Source organism: Anabrus simplex, chromosome 1, assembly GCF_040414725.1.
Source record: "Anabrus simplex isolate iqAnaSimp1 chromosome 1, ASM4041472v1, whole genome shotgun sequence".
Taxonomy (NCBI): domain Eukaryota; kingdom Metazoa; phylum Arthropoda; class Insecta; order Orthoptera; family Tettigoniidae; genus Anabrus; species Anabrus simplex.
The window spans coordinates 776,550,540-776,569,753 of NC_090265.1; the positions used below are offsets into that span (position 1 = coordinate 776,550,540).

Sequence of the window (19,214 nt, forward strand, 5' to 3'; positions counted from 1 at the left end):
TCTCCCGCCAAAATTCAAATTTCCCGCCAAAACTCAAATTTCCCGCGGGAGGAGGCGCCCGAACCATCCAATTATACTACTGAGAGTAATAGATATATTTGCCGAAATGAAGGACAGGCGGATTAAACTCATTTACAAGAATATTGTTTAAGGTGACTTGTACGAACAACTATTTATTTCTTATTTCTCATATTAAATCTACATAACAATGACATATATTGCCATTTTTATTCTAAAAGTATGCTGTTATTTGACAACTTCCGCGACCTATTTCGTCTATATTTAAAAATAAAGCAAGTGCACTTAGGGTTATTGGTTGTTATGGGGTTTGTCTTATTTTCAGAGCCATTAATATAATACCGAATACAAATGTATTCGTCGAAAACAAAATTTCATATAATAATATGATTAAAACAGTTTAAATAAAAGAAATCTCTCTCTACCCCCTTACTTAGTTCACGCTTCGCCACTGCATCTTGGTTTCATAGAACGTTATGTAGTAAATACGAAAAATAATGGTCTAGTTTTCCGAATAACACGAGTGAATGGTGTGTAATACTGACGGCTCGTTATTGGCTACATTCTTTATTTACATTAGGAGCTCATTCAATGCAAGAGCTTATTCAATCAGTGATGTTTCGAATAACGAATAGCATATTGTTCTACAATATGGTAGCCTATATGTCGCCCAGTGCCCTTTTGTACGCGAATATAGCAGCTATTTCAGTGAGTTATGGCTTATTTGCTGATCGGTATTGAACATTGCATGTATTCATCTGTTAACCTTTACTATTGCTTTGTATATAGTTCACGGATATTCCTATCTTAATCCACCTTCTACTGTATTAGGTACAAAATTCGAAAAGTCTCAGAGCACCGGAATTCAAGTTGATGGTAGTAGGAACAAGACAAAAATAAGGAAGGGAGTAACACAGGGGCTTTCTTTACAACTCTCTTTGCCCATTATTTATATTAAAGAAGCCATTACTGCACGGAGGAAAATTATTACACAGCGTAAGATGTGCGGATGACATCGCTATTATTTACAAACCAGAAATGGACATGAAGATGAAGAAAAGCTTTAGGCAAGTTGAAGTTCAAAACTAAGACAAAACTAATTTCAAGACTAAGACAACGATGGTTGGCAAAACAAATAATAATAATAATAATAATAATAATAATAATAATAATAATAATAATAATAATAATTGCCTAGCGTTTGCGGATGGCCTAGCAATGTTAATCCGAAGCATTTCAACAGCCCAAAATCAGATGAACTTCTGAAAGAAATCTTTTAAAAAGTCAGACATGACCTGAAGTGAACAAACACCAAAATTCATGGAGACAAAATATGGCAAATATAAACCAGTATCACAATTTAAGTATTTTGGTGAAACAATTCATAAAAGTGGACTCTAAACAAAAGGTAATGAAATTAGATGCCTAAAAATGGAAACTCCAAGCACACAAAACTAAGACATTACAATACAGTCATTAAAACAGAATGACTTTATGGGTCAGAGAGGCTAATTTTGAGCAGAAAAGCAGACTTGGAAAACGTTGATGAAAACGAACGCGAAATTATATGGAAAAACCAAGGCCCTAAATTCACCAACAGATGGGAAATCGACCAAATATGAGGCAGACAGGAAATAAAACAATACAGAAATATTCGCAGTGATACTAGAAAACGCAGGCTCAGATCCTATGGACATATTGAAAGAATGCTTCTAGGCAAACTTATTAAACGAATTCTGTGCAAAAAAGAAAACATCCAAAACAGACACAATGAAATGGATTGGCGAAATAAAAACCGATTTGCAACAGGCAGGAATTACACCAGCAGATCTCCTAAACAGATTAATCTTCAGATCCCAAATTCACAAATGGCAAGTTGGCCAAGAGGAAAGACCAAAGAGGATGACTGGAACAACCTGGCCTGAAAATAGAAAGGAAGACCACACTACAGTAAAAGAATGAAAGAAATATCGGAACAAAAGAAGGAAAATGCACGCCTGTAAGTGCTTTGCGTAGTCTTAATGGGATTATTCGCGTATATACATCCTTTATTGAAACACAAAAGGTAAAGGGGATCGCCCGAATGGGGATTAATCTTACTTTATTTATTAAAATACTTTGTTCTCTTGTAACACGTCGTTAGATGATAGTTGGTACACGTTTGATAACATTGTACACATACACATTTGTCACTCGGGCTGTGGAACGTTCTGATTGACCGTATCTTATGGTGGAAACTATAAGTCTCGTTATTATGTGACTTTGATCTTCATTTTCGTTCGTCCATTTTCTGCCCATCATGGTGTCAGTAATGTGAAAGTCTTGCTCGACCTCTCTTCTGTTTTCTTGTCTACAATCTAATAGGTGTGTAGATGGTCCTGTAGCTGGTAATGAAAGTGTCATCCTAAGATCCTCTGTGTAGAAGGATTCTTTCGCTAGCTCGTAAAACTAACCTTGTAGGGGCCATTTTTCCAACTCTTACGGAATATTTTAAGAAGTGCGACTTGACACACTCTGTTCTTTTGAGATTATTGATTGTGAGGTGATCCCATATTATTTCTATACCATGTCACACTGGGTGAGATGGACGTATAGAATAGTGTCAAAGCTGTAACGAGAGATAGGGCTGTTAGATTTCTGATCTAATACATGGATCTGATGGCTTTCGCTAACCTCTCTTGTATATGATAGCTGAATGATCTTCAAGAAGTCTGGAGGGCTATACACAGCTGATTGAATTTGTTCACTACGGTTAGTGCTTCGTTGCATAACTTGACGGTGTCTTTAAGAGTAGATTTTCCGACTTTCCTAAATGTCATTTGAACGTTAATTTCAAACTGATTTTCATTTACCGATTTTTATAGTTTTAACAATATTGTACGTAATTCTAGTTTGTTTGAAGGTCCTAATACCATGTCATCTGCACAGAGTAATAGCGTCGTACTTGGGGTGTCCTGAATTATACTGATAATGTCTGCGTGGCGATATTGAATAAAAGTTGGCTTAAAGGATCTCTCTGCAAAAGTCCGTTTGTCTGCCTGATGGGGCTTGATGCGGTAATGCCATCGTATGTACGCCACAATGTGTTCCGAAAGAGTTGTTATCGGTCGTAATTCATTGGACAAACTTTTGATTTCCTTTCATCATCATCAATGTCTCACTCCAGTCGCCCAGGTGATATTCTGTATTAGTAATTAATAATAAGACTTAGAGAAAGCGAACACGACCGAATTTCGAAGTTCTGCTAGTTTGGAAGTATTATCACTAGGGCTCGGAAGTTGAAGACCTAAAGAACGCCTGTAAGCAGACCTAAAATGTCCAAAAAGGACCCAAAAACGACCTGTAAAGAGACTAAAATATCCATAAAAGACCTAAAACTGACCTGTAAAGAGCACTGATGATGAATGGGTTGCCTAATAACTGATTTTCAAGGGATATTACTGCCTGCAGGTTAATTAGGACAGAATACGAAGAGATAACAACAGGACGTCCGCTAGCGCTATGATCTTCAGCGCTACCCGTCAAATGCCCCTTTTCGAACGCTCATTAGTAATCTGATAGTTTGGTAGAGTTGCTATCAACGTATCGAGAATGCCTGGTGGGTGTTCAGCAACGGCGAATACACAGGCATAATTTTAATCTATGAAGAATCTGATCGGCATGTAGCTGAAGCTCGCAGACGGTTTCGCAGGAGTTCATAAACAGCCGCCTGCCTTCTACACAGAGTTTGCAGTTAATGGATCGTTCAAGGCACATACAAGCAAGCTTGTGGTACAGTGGATTGTCTATACGTGTATAAATTAATGAGTTATTCAGCTTTATTTTCTGCATCTTTAGCGAGTTTATAAATGCACCCTGTTTGAGAGCGGGTGTAGTCAAATGACTGGTATTTGTTGCACATTCGAAATATAGCACGTTGCAGCGCTCCTTTGTAAACAAGCGATAAGGCATCCCGTTCATCATCAGTGCATGCGAGACACTTATTAGCAGAAAGTATGGGGCTGGAGGGTCGGCGGGAATTTAACTCCTTTGCAATATGTTGTCGTAAGTGCAGCTCGTCAGCTTCGCAGGGTCCTGAGTTCAATTTCTTGCTGGATCTTGTATGATTAATTTATTTAGCTCGGTGACAGTGTGCTTGTCTTCTTCTCAATAATCTTCTCTTCGCATAACACACCACCAAAGAAACACAAAGTACTGAATAGCTTCTCTGCGTGATTTTGGCGTTAGGACGTGCATACGACCTTAAGCAAGACCAAGACCACTTGTGTAACAGACTTTGAATACAGGACTCCACCATATTTGATATCAGAAGAAAAGAAAGGTTATAGCTCTTTTATTACATCATGTGGCGAAGACGTGAAGGAAATCAAGATAAAGAAAAACAGTAAAACAATAAACGTGCTCCTTTTGCATCGTAACTGTATACTGTATTATATGACATACATATGCAGGACCTGAATGTGAAATATTACTATTCCAGGACCATCAACGCTACACTTGAAGGCCTCCTGGCGACGGGGTCTATACACTTCGGCTGGCTGGACTACACCGTGTTCGCACTCATGCTGGTGGTTTCTGTGGTGGTAGGGACCTGGTTTGGGGTGTGTGGTAAGAAGGACAACATAGCGGCCGTCGACTACCTCATGGGAGGGAAGTCGATGAACATCTTCCCTGTCGGCGTGTCCCTGGCTGCCAGGTAAGCTCCTCACTTTATCCTCACACTAAATTCACTGTTCACAAGTACTGCGAGATGAAACAGAACCAACACACAGGCGAAACCCTACGTCGGAACTAGCCTCGCGATATCAGGAACAATATAATGGGCAATTCATTTTCTCAACTACAGTATAGTGACATATCTAACGTTTACATTTTTTAATGAATTTTTACCAGTTTTTGTGAGGTATATATTCTCTGATACAGTAATGTCGCCAACTTTCAACATTGTACCCATAAAACATTTCGTAGATTTTTTTTTACTTTTACTTCATTAGCGTCATTAAAACAGTTCCTGGCATCATGCATTTTCCATTTCGCACCAAATTTTACAAAAACTTTCTGGATAGTTACGCTTGCAAGTACTAGTGTCTAAGTTTGTTGTTTGACAAATATATTGTCATGTAGAATTTTTTTTATGTAATGTTTGTTTTTTAACATATGTACTCACAACATTGCGAAGGTCAGAAATAATTTCGAATCACCTTTCACCGTAAAGTGGACATTATCTTTAATGCACCAACTATCTGACAACTCCTGCGTAAAATTTCACCTACATGAGAAGAAAATTGTATGTTAAGTGAAGAAAACATTAAGATTTTTCTAAGCCATAAACTGCAAACTAAAAATCTTCGTAGCCATAAGACCTATCTGTGTCGGTGCGACGTAAAGCCCCTAGCAAAAAAAAACTTAAAATCTATGCAAATTCACTCACTTTAGAATAGTGCGCCCTACAGACTTCTTTCTTCTCTCCTTCAGTGATATTTTCATCACCTTCTTCTCTTTTCTCGGCTCTTTGCTTTCACCTGAGCTCTTTCTCCTGCTTTGTTGGGGTGTGTCCAGTACACAATGGCACAAATAAATGCCAGCACAGCGCCATTTGAAGGAGACGCTGTGGATGTTAAGAATGCCGGCATTTAATTTAATCAGGGTTCATTTCATTGTTCTAAACTCAGTTTCGATATTTTTCTTGAAATTCCTGAAATTTCACTATAGTGTCTCTTTACCACCCATATCTGACTGTCCTAGAGCACAACGTGAAGTTGGTGGATGTTGGTTATAACCATCACTCGTCACATTCCGTGCACAGCATGAAAATAATAATTTCACTGATTGTCAGCTCTGAACTCTTCAGGTGTGTAGAGTATTCCCAGACTTGCTCTGACCCAGGGTTTTTCCCCAGACCAGTGGTTCTGAAACTGAGGTACGCGAGCATCAGAGAATAAGTGAACAAAATGTTAAATCTATATATATATAAAATACGTTTATTATCTGACAATTGGTCATAATATTTGTATCGGTTGTGGCCACAGTAAAAAGGATATGCACTTTTAACTTTTCCATAATTTCTGTCTGTCTGTCTTTCTGTATGGATGTACAACATCACGAAAAAACGGCTGAAGAGAAATTAATAAACGTCGGTATGTAAAGTCGGAGAATGAGCCACTACAATCTAGGCTATAAATAATTTTATTCACGCTGAGCGAAATAGTAGTTTATGGGAAGGCCTAAAATTTAATTCTGAAATATTTATGATATTAGTGGTTCTATCGATGAATTCTGCATCCGATCCGATCATTTATGTCTTATACATTTTTACTGTACCAGCTATGACAACAGAGATATTCATGAATTTGTATTTTTGTTGCTAAGTCCATATCTACGTCGCGCTACGGGAAAATAGGTATAAAGAATTTATTGAAATTCAGTATACGTGGTCGGGGAATAAAAAACTACGGTCTAAGCTATAAACAATTGTGAACAATTGAGTACCGACTGGATGAAATGGCAGTTTAGGGGAAGGCACCTAAAATTTAATTTTTAAGTACCTATGTTATTGGTCGTATCGAAAAGTTCTACATAACAACAGTAAGAAAATACAATTCCCGATCATTTATGTTTTATTCAGTTTTACTGTACCGAATATGATAATAGTGGCATTTCAGAGTCGGAAGAAAACTAAATGTGAAGGTCTACACTATCGATAGCGAATAGAATTGACCAACTCTGAAATGTGCCGTTTCTTAAGAAAAGCTTCTTCCTCTTCACTTTTATTAAATTCTACATTCATTTTATTCCAAACTAGTAGTTAAGTTGACCATTGTTTGTTGTGATGTTCTTTGTCTCTTATACTGCTACTCATCTCTGATATACGAGATTAGTGCTGCGTACCGAGTATAACAGCCTGTCTGAATACTGGCGGGAAATAGCAGGGGAGTTAGACAACTTTCTTCTCTAGCATACCATGCCTCTGCATACCATGCCTCTGGTCCATACATTTTCAGATACTGCTGGTACGTAACACACTGGTTCATCATAGTATTTGAGCTATTCGACACCTACTCTGACGCGCTGATTGGATTGTTCAGTGTGCACAATTAACGGAATAATGGCGAGGCTCATTTATGACCTGAACTAGAATTGCAATTTCGATCGATTCCAAATTATAGCACCACAGTTCACTAAATAACTCAAAATTCAACTCTGAAATGTGCCGTTTCTTAAGAAAAGCTTCTTCCTCTTCACTTTTATTAAATTCTATATTCATTTTATTCCAAACTAGCAGTTACCCGCGGATTCCCTCGCATAGAGTTCGTAATTTGTTCAAAATCGTTCCTCGGTACTGTACTAAGACATTACATGAAAATCTCTAAAGAATGCATTAAACTCACCGAAAAATTGCGTTTCATTTACCCCAGAAACTTCTAGTAAATTTTACGAAAAAAAGTACGTGTTTCATTATTTTTAAACGAGATTCGAAATACCAATTTTCAAGTCTGCAACATCCTTAGCTTTCTTTCAGATATAAGTATCAAACCCTTGGTGGTCCATAAAGGATACCTACCTTCCTTACCTATCAACGATTAGCATGAGATCTGTCTCTTGGGTCGTTTCGGGCTTTTCGTCACTTGCTGAGGTGAGGTGAGATTTTATATTATTGAATCTAGCTACTCGAATGAAAGGTCTATTCAAGAAATGTTTTGTGTTTATTAAAGCGATAATTTTTGAAATCAATATATAATTTGGACTCATCTTGTCCAATTAACACCACAATAATTACAACACAGAGGAGCAGAATACTCATTTGAGCCTTTGACTTGACTGCCTGATGGACATCCTTACTAGAAACCGTTGTCACAAATTATGAATGAAGGAAGGAAAGTCTGGAAATCCTCAAATTCGGCTTCCATGTGAGACTGTATGTACCATCTTAATGATTCGTGATGGTCCAGCCCTCGTAACACGAACTCTGGACTCTGGGTATAATTAAGGCAGTCCAATCTGTGTTGTGCCACACAGTGGTTGTACGGCATGGACCCATAATTGAATCGATGGGTCCTGCGACTATGTCATGGACCGACATCTAAATTTCTAACTTTAAAGTCATTGTGGATGATGACCGCAAGGAAAATGATGCTACAGTGGCATATGGCCTTAATCTAAGTCGCTGAGGTTGATGACCCCAGGACCATCCAAGTTTCTAAGCTGAAGGCTAAACACGATTAAGTTACATCGGTTGATGACCAAAGTTCCCACTTTAATCCAGCACATTTAATGCTCAATCAATCAAAGTCAAATAATACAACAACAACAACAACAACAACAACAACGCTCACAATACTTTGTGGCAATAAAATCCATTACCTTCGGATATGTCCCCTTAAGCGTTACGTTAATATTTGAACTTTCCCAGAAAAATAAACTAAGATTACCAGAATGAACCCTCAAGTTATTCACTTGGTTTTAAGTTATTTCACAAATACGGTTTCCACTGAGTTTAATAATTTAATAAGTTTAAATGATTTTATGAATCTTAATTAACAACAAATTCTATCTCCGAGGACGAATGGTTTCTTTCACAAGTCCCTACTCAAATTCTGACGTAATTAATTTTAATTCATGTATCATGTTCATCGTCTTTTGTTATCGTGCAGCTGGAAGGAAATTTATATAATTTATTTCCAGTATTATACCTTGTTTCATGACATCACATTTTAAGTTTAATCTAATACTAGCAATTATTAATACTTGGATAACCCTAATAATTAAGTACAAAACAAAAATCTGCATAAGTAATTCGTCGTAAAATGTAAGCCAATTTCTATGTCATATCCAATCTTGACATTTCCGTAAAGCTTTGTGCACCCCTCAAAAATAAATCAATCACTACTACCGTCCTTCTATTTTGGACACCCTAGAATTGGCTAACTTCGCTCATTATAGTCTAAGTTCGTGGTTTCAAATATACATTCAGATCTCGGATAATAAAATTACTCTTATCTAATAACCTACACGTTACTCCAGGGTCGGAGGCAATGTAGATTAGTGTCGATTGCCACGCGGGGGTAGCGGCTTCGGGGGGCCCCCAGAAAAATAAAAAGACAGGCAGGTTGTTAGCAGCTGTCCAAATACTAGCTTACATCCCTAGACTGTGCTTACACCAAGAGTCGGGCACGGAGTCACGCCTCTTGAAAATGTGCACAGAACTGGTGGACTAACGCTAGTCAGGAGGTTTCACCTCCAGCCTCACCCTATCTGCTTTGCATGGCTCTATCACTTGATACATTTTCTTTATTGATATCAGTTATATCGAATTGCAAACTTCTATAGCTTTCTGCTAGGACTCTTCTCATGATCAACTTAGGCAGTCAATTATAGGGATATTGATTTACATTGTGTTCTGATTACGAGAAAATTATTGTACATATTAGGTTAGATTTGTATATATGTATCATTTTTCCACGACATGCTCAAACTTATTCAGATTACGGAATTAATGTATATTCAGCAAAAGAAGCAAGTTAGAGGAACTTTTATTTTCTACAGAGTAAAAAATCTTCAACACTAAACATTTTATTTGTGTTGTACAAATCTACTTCTTTGTACACAACACCTATCACTTACAATTTTCGCAGCCCCCACAAGGCCCCTATTGAGCATAGCAGGTGTGGCCGCCTGGGCGAAACACTGGTCCTCCAGCCCAAATATCTCACACTCCAGAACACTGCCCTTGAGGCGGTAGGGATGGGATCCCTCACTGAGTTTGGGGAAAAGCCAACCCTAGGGGGTAAACGGAATAAATATATAAAAACCTCCCAACATTATATAATTTTAAGTCTTGAAGGAACAATGCAGTGTTGGTGAGTTAGAGGTAATTGATAAGACTCACGATTCCTACGCAGTGACATTGATGCTGTCCTGACACTCATATTCACTTAACGTCAGCTTGATAAATTTCATCACTTGTCTGCAGAGATCGTGGGTCATTGGATGCAGAGTGGGTCTCGGCCCTCAAGCGGCTATGGCTGGTTCATGGTCCAACAGTTTTGCATTCTGACCGGCCGACCGAGCAGAGCTATACCGTGGCTCTACGCCTTTGCATTCGGTAGACGGGACAGGGCTGGACCTCACGGCTGGCCCCAACCGTCGGTTGTCCTGAGAATGGTTTTCCGTCATTTCCCATTCTGCACTAAGGCGAATGCCGCGACAGTTCCTAGTATAGGCCAAGGCCGCCAACCTCCTCACCTTCTCCGAGCATCTTTTTTCACCGTAACACATCTCCTGGCCGGAGATATGGCGTTACCGTCTAAGAGGCCCCCGCTGAAACGAGTACGCATATCTATTTAAGAAGGAGCGTGACTGAGTTCAAATTACTTAATTTTAACTGACGTAAAACGTAGCCCGTGTAAAAACTGCAGTGAGGCTGAAGAGGTGTTCAAGAGTTGTTCTCGTACAGTTCCACGAAAAGTCTTCTCCTTGGTGGTTCTTTCCCAACTACTTAGGGTCAGCATAGAGTATGTGAACAATCGTGGTTGGAAGGCAGGATTATCGTTTCATATTAATGTTAAATAAGCACAGTTTTTTACGGCAAGAAGCCTTTCCTGACGCCAGCCACGTGTTGAAGAACGTGTTCATTATTGCGTGATATGTTGTATGTGTATTAAGATGGACAAACACATCCAGTCCCCGAGCTTGTGGAATTAACCACATCTAGCCCAACAGGAATCGAACCCGTGTCCCTCTCAACCCAACGCGAATGCGCTGATTCTTGATCCTTCAGCTAAGGAGCCTGACTATTATTATTATTATTATTATTATTATTATTATTATTATTAGTAGTAGTAGTAGTAGTAGTAGTAATAGTAGTAGTAGTAGTAGTAGTAGTAGTAGTAGTAGTAGTGAATTCTCCCAATAGAATATTGAAAGACGTTAAGCAAATAACTCAACAGATTCTTCTGTGGATTCTTCTTGTTGTTTCGTCTAGTTCCATGGCTAAATTGTTAGCGTGCTGGCCTATGGTCACAGGGGTCCCGGGTTCGATTCTCGGCAGGGTCGGGAATTTTAACCGTCATTGGTTAATTTCGCTGGCTCGGGGCCTGGGTGTATGTGTCGTCTTCATCATCTTTTCATCCTCATCACGACGCGCAGGTCGCCTACGGGAGTCAAATCAAAAGACATGCACCTGGCGAGCCGAACATGTTCTCAGACACTCCCGGCACTAAAAGCCATACGTTATTTCATTTCTTTCTTGTTGTTTCAATAGCCTTTCATTCTTTCCGAGAAAGCTTGTTTACGTTCTTCCGACCACTTTGGCCTCTGCTATTTTTATTGTGGTTGTTCTGATATAGCTTCCCAGTTGTTTTCTTTGTGCGTAATGAAGTCACTTTCTAGAATGCCTGTTCAATGTTTGCATTTTTGAGGTCCTTTCGAAGTTAGTTAAGCCAGAGTGTTGAGTTCTTAAGTAAGGTTACATAATCTATTATCGTTGTTGTAATAATAATAATAATAATAATAATAATAATAATAATAATAATAATAATAATAATAATAATAATAATAATAATAATAATAATAATAATAATAATAATAATAATTGTACCGGGTGGTACACCTTCACGCCGCTAATTCAAACTTTGCGCCAGTTGAAACTCCTCTACTGGAGGAAGTCTGAACTTTATCTACTGTGTTAATTCTCAAGTTTCCCAGAAGATGTCCCTACTTGTAAATTTTGAAGTTTCTGAACTGGGTCGTTTTCGATGTATTTTTGTTTTGCCTGTAGTAAGAAGTGTGGACATTCTCTTCCAGATGGCACTACTGAAGGACTACAATTATGCCCCCTAGTGCGAAATGAAAGAACTGTGTTTTTGGAGAAATTTTTAATTCATAAGTTTGTTCTTTGTTAAATTTCTTTCAGTTATTGTTTAAGTTGGCAATATTAACACTTTCTTTCCGCCAGTTTTGAATTCGACCAATAAGGAATTTCTGTAATTAATTTTCCACCAATAATGTGTTTCTTCTTCTTAGAGTGTAGGGGTTTTCGTTGTTAGCCAATAAAATGATTGTGGGCGGGTGTCCTCATTCCTGAAACGCCTCGAACTTTCCACGAGGGTATATAAACTGCTGATTTTCGGGTCTCCGCGCCACTTCAGTAACATCTATCAGTGTGTAAAGTACGTAGCAGGGGGCGGGAAGCGCCTCTTTTTTCGGGCAGCAGTTCAACCACCAGGTAATGGCCTTCTAATAACTTCTTTTCTTGCTATCTCAGCAGAGTAACTCTCGGGGCAGGTCCGAAGTCTTTTACCATGTAACCTTCCTCTAAAATGTAAAGACACTTGGTATCAAGTCTATCTTTTTAAACTACATATTGGGATAGAGAGTGCTTAACCCTCTCGAGCTCCCACTCATATTGCTTTGAGGTGAACTTATTTTCACAACCGTTTCTCCCCTTCTAATGTAATGTAAATCGTTTTCTTATATAAGTCACCTCTTTAGGATGGGATTAGCCCTTGCGTTAGAGGCCTAGCGCCAAGTAGGTTTTAAATAAAGTGTATTAGGAGTGCAAGAACGCCTCCTCTCAAGTTGGTATTTTAGAGGCCATGTAATTGACCTGTTTCTTTTCTTAATAGACCTCAGTAGGTTGGGTATTTTTACCCCTGTTTTCATATACTTGGAGGACAGCTTGAAAGTAGAGTTTGGTGTGGCCTTTGATAGGCTTGAACTTAAGAGCGAGTCTCTCTTTCTTAAAATTTGTTTCTGCGTGCCTCAAGGAGGCTTTACTGTGTAATTGTGAGCAAGAGCTCCTGGGCATGATTGGGGTCTTCTGCCCCTTTGTTGAATCTTGTATATAGTAAAGTTGGACTCATTGCTCAAGAATTATGTGTCTGGCTCTCGGAGCCCAAATCCTGTAACACTGTAATTGTACATTTTCGATTGGTTGTTTGCTACTCTGTACCTGCACCTCTTGTTATTTCTTGATTTTGCAAAGAAAATATAACCTTGTTAAATTAACTTTAATTTCGTATTTTGAGACCTGTTCACCCCAGCACCTTCTTTCACCTCTGCACATCCACAATACTCCGTAACAGGTGGTAGCAGAGCGTGGTTGAATGGGTCTCAATTTAGCCCCTTTTGACGGCTAAACATTGCTTTGCTTTCGAACTCTAACAATTTTCTCAGTTGCTGGAATTTTTTGATTTTCCTTTTGCAAAATTGTTCTATCATCATGTCCGGCCCTCGCGAGGTTCTTCATCCTTTCTATTTGCGTAAAGAGGAATTAATTTACGAACTAACTCTTAGAAACGTTCAATCTGGAGGCCCGGTTGCAGTCGACTCCTATAAGCTAAAAGATTCCCTTGATTTACCTATTACCATCCCGACTTTGGGAGAAAGAGAGATTGACGATGCTCTCTCCACGATTAATGACAATACTACTGAGCTAGCATCTGTAGTTAGTTTTTTGAAGTAAGTGATCCATCTCCTAATCAACTCAAAAGAGTACAGGCTAGGTTGTACCACTTTTATAATAGGGTATCTGATCTATTGTCTCTGAAGTTAAATGACCTTCAGGGTAAGAAAGCTAGTGCCCCTGCTGAAAACTTGTCCGAAATGTCTAGTAAAGTTAGTCAGTTGTTATCTGGACCTGCCATCCCTAAAGTCGACCAACCTATGGTAGTAAATATTGTTAGTGGGGAGGATTCCTCGAAAGACGAAGGAAGTAGTACTGAGGCGACAACCCAATGTACATCTGCCCCATCAGAAAATATGTCAGATCGTCGCAAGTCCATTCCACCCTTTGTGTTAAATAATGCTCCTTCCGAATCTGCTTCTCCGTCACTTAGGCCCCTTCCTACTACGTCTCAGGGTTTCAGCAGTTTGCCGCATCCATTAGCAATGTCGCTTAGAGGTATTTCTAAGTTTTCGGTTAACTCTACAAGTGACGTAATTTCATTCTTAAGGTTTTTAGTTGAGTTTCAGGATCATGCCCTCGATTTTTCTCTTTCTGCTTGTCAAATTTTGCAAATCATCTATCCCTATGCAATTGGTGTTCTCTCAGACAAAATAGTAAGAGCCATTGCCGAACAATCATCTATTGAAGACTTCCACGCCCACTTACTAGCTAACTTCATTCCGGCTAGGGCAAGGTCCTCACTTATTCAGAAGTACTATTATCGTGTACAGCGGTTGGATGAAAACTTGGCAGATTTCATACAAGACATTAAGTTCTATACCAGGGTGTTTGCTCTTCATTTTCCTGAAGATCAGATTGTACAGGCTATTGTAGAAGGTATTTCACCACCTTACCGATCATACTTGTGTTTTGCGTCGCGTCCGCAAACTTTCGCTGAGCTAGAAGCTATGGCTGTATCGGCTGAAGGAGTTAGATACGCCGATTCCTTGCGTGTTGCGAAAGAACCCCCTCCTTCTTTTAGTAATCCTCAGCCTCCACCTCGCCGACCAGTCACACCCCGTAAATGTTATGCTTGCGGGTCGGCTGACCATCTTCGGAACAAGTGCCCATCAATCAAGTCTAGTGGGACAAGGAATGGAGCAGGGTCATCTCAAGGCTGTTTTAAATGCGGCGCGTTCTCCCATATTGCTAAGAACTGCCCTAATACCAACAGCACCCCCTCTTGCTCAACTTCGGGTGCAACTTCTAACAACAATCAAAAGTGACTAGTGGCTTCGGCTGAGTCGACTAATCCATCTTCCCGAGGCTCAGCCCCTGGTAAACAGGTCGAAAATTTAGAGAAAATTCAGTCTCCAAATTTATCTTTTGAATGCCCCAAAGAATGTCTTAGGATTGCGCCGGACTCCCCCGCACCCGTACCTTTTCTCAAAATTGAGTTAAATAATGAACCTGTAACAGCTCTTTTAGATTCAGGCAGTGTTTGTTCAATTATTTCGGCTCAATGGTATTCGAAATTGAAATCTATTTGTAAACTTCCTGACTATTGCTCATCTCCTGTTCAATATGTTTCGGATAATTCTTCTCCATTAGAAATTTTAGGTTCCTTAAAAGACAAAATTCGTATTTTTAACTTTACTTGGAAAGTTGAATTGTTTGTGGCCAAGCGCTTGTCTTGCCCCATTATATTGGGAGCTGACTTCATTTCTCACACTGGTCTTGTGCTCGATCTTCAGAGTAAGTCGTGCACATTCAAATTTGCCTCTAATTGTAAAATCCCTTTGTTAAAGTGTAGCTCTGTATCATGTTCATCTATTTCGCCTCCCCAGGATGAGATGTTGTTAGACCTTAGTCATCTACCTGAGGAGCAGGCTGATAGTATTCGTAAGTTGTGTCAGTCGTTTCCAGAGGTGTTCTCTGATACTCTTGGTGTCACTGACCTTATTGAATACAAAATTGAGGTCACGGATTCGATTCCTGTCCGTTTTCCACCTGATAGGCTATCTCCACCTAAAATGAAGGCTCTGAAAGAAATCATTGATGAAATGTTAAAGGATGGTATTATTCGGCCCTCTAAGTCAGCGTATTCTTCACCTATTTTTCTAGTCCCGAAACCCCAAGGTGGCTTCAGGCCGGTCATTGACAATAGGGCTCTTAATCGGAAGGTGGTTTTACAATCTGTGCCCCTTTCTGACCTTCATTCTTGTTTTTCATGGTTTCGTAAAGCTAAATTCTTCACCATCTTGGATTTGAATCAGGCCTATAATCAAATTCCCCAGGCTGAAGAGTCTAAACACCTTACAGCGTTTGCCACGGATTGGAATTTGTATGAATACAACCGTGTGCCTTTCGGGCTCTCCACGGGAGCAGCTGTACTCACTAGACTGCTAGATAGGGTCTTCTCCGACATCAAATTCGAGTACTTGTATCACTATCCTGATGATGTCGTCGTATTTTCGGAGACTTTTGAAGAACATATAGATCATCTGCGAGAAGTTCTCAATCGCCTTCGTAAGGCTGGGTTAACTGTGAAGTTGTCCAAGGTCGCCTTCGCTAAGCCTTCAATGTCATTCCTAGGGCATATTGTCTCGCCCGATGGTGTTGCAGTCGATCATTCTAGAACACAGGCCGTCCGTGATTTTAAACCTCCCAAGGACATCAAATGGATCGCCAGGTTCATTGGTATGGTGAATTTCTTCAGGAAGTTTATCCCTAACTTCGCTAATAGAGCGGCGCCCTTGAACCTTCTCCGTAGGAAAGGCATCAAATTTGAGTGAGGACCTTCTCAATAAGCCGCTTTTGAAGATCTTAAATTAGCTCTCTGTAATGCCCCTGTTCTGGCTATGCCCGATTTCTCCAAAAATTTCATCGTCCAAACCGACGCGTCGTCGTCGGCGGTAGCTGCAGTCCTTCTTCAAGAGACTGAATTAGGGAGGCGACCCATCGCCTATGCCTCTAGGATTCTATCGGCTCAAGAAGCCAAGTATTCCATCTATGAGCTCGAAGGTTTGACAGTCTTATTTGCCTTAGAAAAGTTCCGTCTCTATCTGGAACATGTTAAATTCGACTTGGAGACGGATAATCAAGCCCTAAGCTGGGTCTTAGGTAGGCCGCGTCGTACTGGTCGTATAGCCCGTTGGGCCATCCGAATTTCCCTTCCAATTTGACGTTAGGCATATCAGAGGTACCGGTACTGAAAATGTTGTTGCAGACGGACTCAGCCGTATGTTTTCCAACGACGTCGAGATCCATGAACCGGTCGATAGTTCATCACCTCCCGAGTCCATACTATCTGAGGTTAATGCCATCTTAACAGATGCTCCCATGCTCTTTAGGGACATTGAGAAATACCAACGTGAAGATCCGACGCTGGCTCCGATAATGGAAACCCTTTCTTCTGGGGAACATGTTGTCCCTTATGTACTGAGGAATGGTGTTTTATGTTGCCCTTCGAGGCATGATAAGATGATGAAAGTTGTCGTTCCAGCTGTTCTTGTACCTATGATCTTCAAGTACTATCATGAGACCCCATTAGGGGGGCATCTAGGCATCTTTAAAACTCGTGAAAAGATTCGTGAAAGGTTCATCTGGAAGGGTATGGACGGTGAAATTCGTGAACTAGTAAAGGCTTTTAAATCCTGCTTGATTAGTAAACCCACCATGTCTACCAAGGTAGGCCTTTTGTCTTCTCATCAAGCGTCGCGCCCAATGGAACGCCTGTATATTGATTATGTAGGACCCTTCCCCCAGTCAAAGGGAAATGCTAACAAGTTCATCTTTGTATGTGTAGATGGTTTTACAAGATTTTCCTGGTTATTTACGACTAAGCTGGCTACCGCTCAGTCCACCATTACTTGTCTAAATTCAATCTTTGCTTCTTTTGGTCCGCGTAAATATATTGTGTCTGACAATGCTAAGGCTTTCACATCTAATTTATTTCGTAAATTTTGTTTTGATCTGTCCATATCTCATGTGACAACGTCTGTTTATTATCCTCAACCATCTCTGGCTGAACGGGTTAATCGTAACCTGAGGTCCGCGCTTATTGCCTATCATCATGAAGATCATTCTAGGTGGGACACGTCCCTGCATTGGTTAGCTTTTGCTTTGAACTCGGCTGTTCATGAATCACATAAATTTACTCCAGCTTCGTTGATGTTCAAGTTTGTTCCCAACACGCCGCTCTCTAACCTCTGGTCTCTGAGTGACATTCTAAATGAGACAATAGATCCAGATAACATTAAGGATCTTTGGAAGAAGGCTAAAGCCAATCTTAAAGTGTCTCATGAAAAGCTTAGGGAAAGATATGATCGTGGACGGAGACCCACCAATTTGAAGGTAGGCGACCAAGTGATGGTCAAGAATTTTGTTCCCGCGGGCAAGCTTGCCTGTCACAGGTGAAACCGGTGTAATTTCTGTGCTAACTTGCTTCATATAATTTTGAAAGAAATACGAAGGTTATATTTTTGTTTGAGGGGTTTCACTTTTAAGGCCTTCTGCCCTTGGAAGCTGTCTCCCTGTATATAATCATTTTTGTAAACCTTCCCCGACCAATTAAACTGCCATCCTGTCCTTGCCATGGCCATTACCACGCTCCCGTCTCCTGCTCAACAACACACAGTGGCTTTTAAATGAAATAAATATTTCTACGCCGCTGGCCCCTCAGCTCCACCACAATGAATGTACCCTAAAATCATTCTGGTCCAACAAAATTCTGCCGCCGAGCTTTAATATTTCAGTGCTCCCGCAGCAGCCCGGCGCCGTACCGCCACTGAGGTGGGGTAAGGGCCCGCCCTTCTCCAGTGAGGCCAACCAGTGTACGGCGAGCCGGAGTCCTCCTCCCGGCCAAGGCTGATGTGCGGCGCACAACCTGCAACTCGCCCGCGACCTGTATGTTCGCCGCGGGTGCGGCGTGCTTCAACTCCACTACTCCTCTCATAGTGCGGGCGAGCGGTATCTCAGGGTACTTGAGGGGTCCGAGCGGCCTCCTCTGGACACAAGCAGCAGCGGCCGGTCTGGCCGTCTAACTTAATCAACCTTGAATATATATTTAATCAGCTACATGGACATTTAATATCAACATTACTACTATTTTTGAATTCAACGACTATATCTGGTGGACTTAGAAAATTTTTCTCAACTTTCAAGAATTAAAGGTTTTTCCTTCTGAATTCAACTTCTACAAGCACAAAGACATTACATCAATAGTAACCAAAAAAATTTTGAAACTGGATCCAATCATTTTAAGAAAACTTTTTGGTAAATACTTCCGCAATTAACTTCTATATCAACATCATAACTTGGACCTTATTTTGAAACAAAAGTTTATGTTCTTCTGTGTTATCCCTTGGAGGAACTTTTGGGGGGAGAGGTCTGTACCGGGTGTAACACCTCCACGCCGCTAATTGAAACTTTGCGCCAGTTGAAACTCCTCTACTGGAGGAAGTCTGAACTTTATCTACTGTGTTAATTCTCAAGTTTCCCAGAAGATGTCCCTACTTGTAAATTTTGAAGTTTCTGAACTGGGTCGTTTTCGATGTATTTTTGTTTTGCCTGTAGTAAAAAGTGTGGACATTCTCTTCCAGATGGCACTACTGAAAGACTACAATTATGCACCCTAGTGCGAAGTGAAAGAACTGAGTTTTTGGAGAAATTTTTAATTCATAAGTTTGTTCTTTGTTAAATTTCTTTCAGTTATTGTTTAAGTTGGCAATATTAACACTTTCTTTCCGCCAGTTTTGAATTCGACCAATAAGGAATTTCTGTAATTAATTTTCCACCAATAATGTGTTTC

At 40.1% G+C, this 19,214-nt stretch overlaps 1 protein-coding gene across 1 annotated transcript in view; it reads left to right on the plus strand.

The window, feature by feature from the left end:
- The window catches only part of LOC136857510 (sodium-coupled monocarboxylate transporter 2), a 210,890-nt gene that overhangs the window by 26,819 nt on the left and 164,857 nt on the right, over positions 1–19,214 (plus strand). The window contains exon 2 of the mRNA XM_067136219.2: positions 4,499–4,714. Coding sequence (XP_066992320.2) covers positions 4,499–4,714 — 216 coding nt within the window. The remainder of the gene's footprint in view (positions 1–4,498; positions 4,715–19,214) is intronic.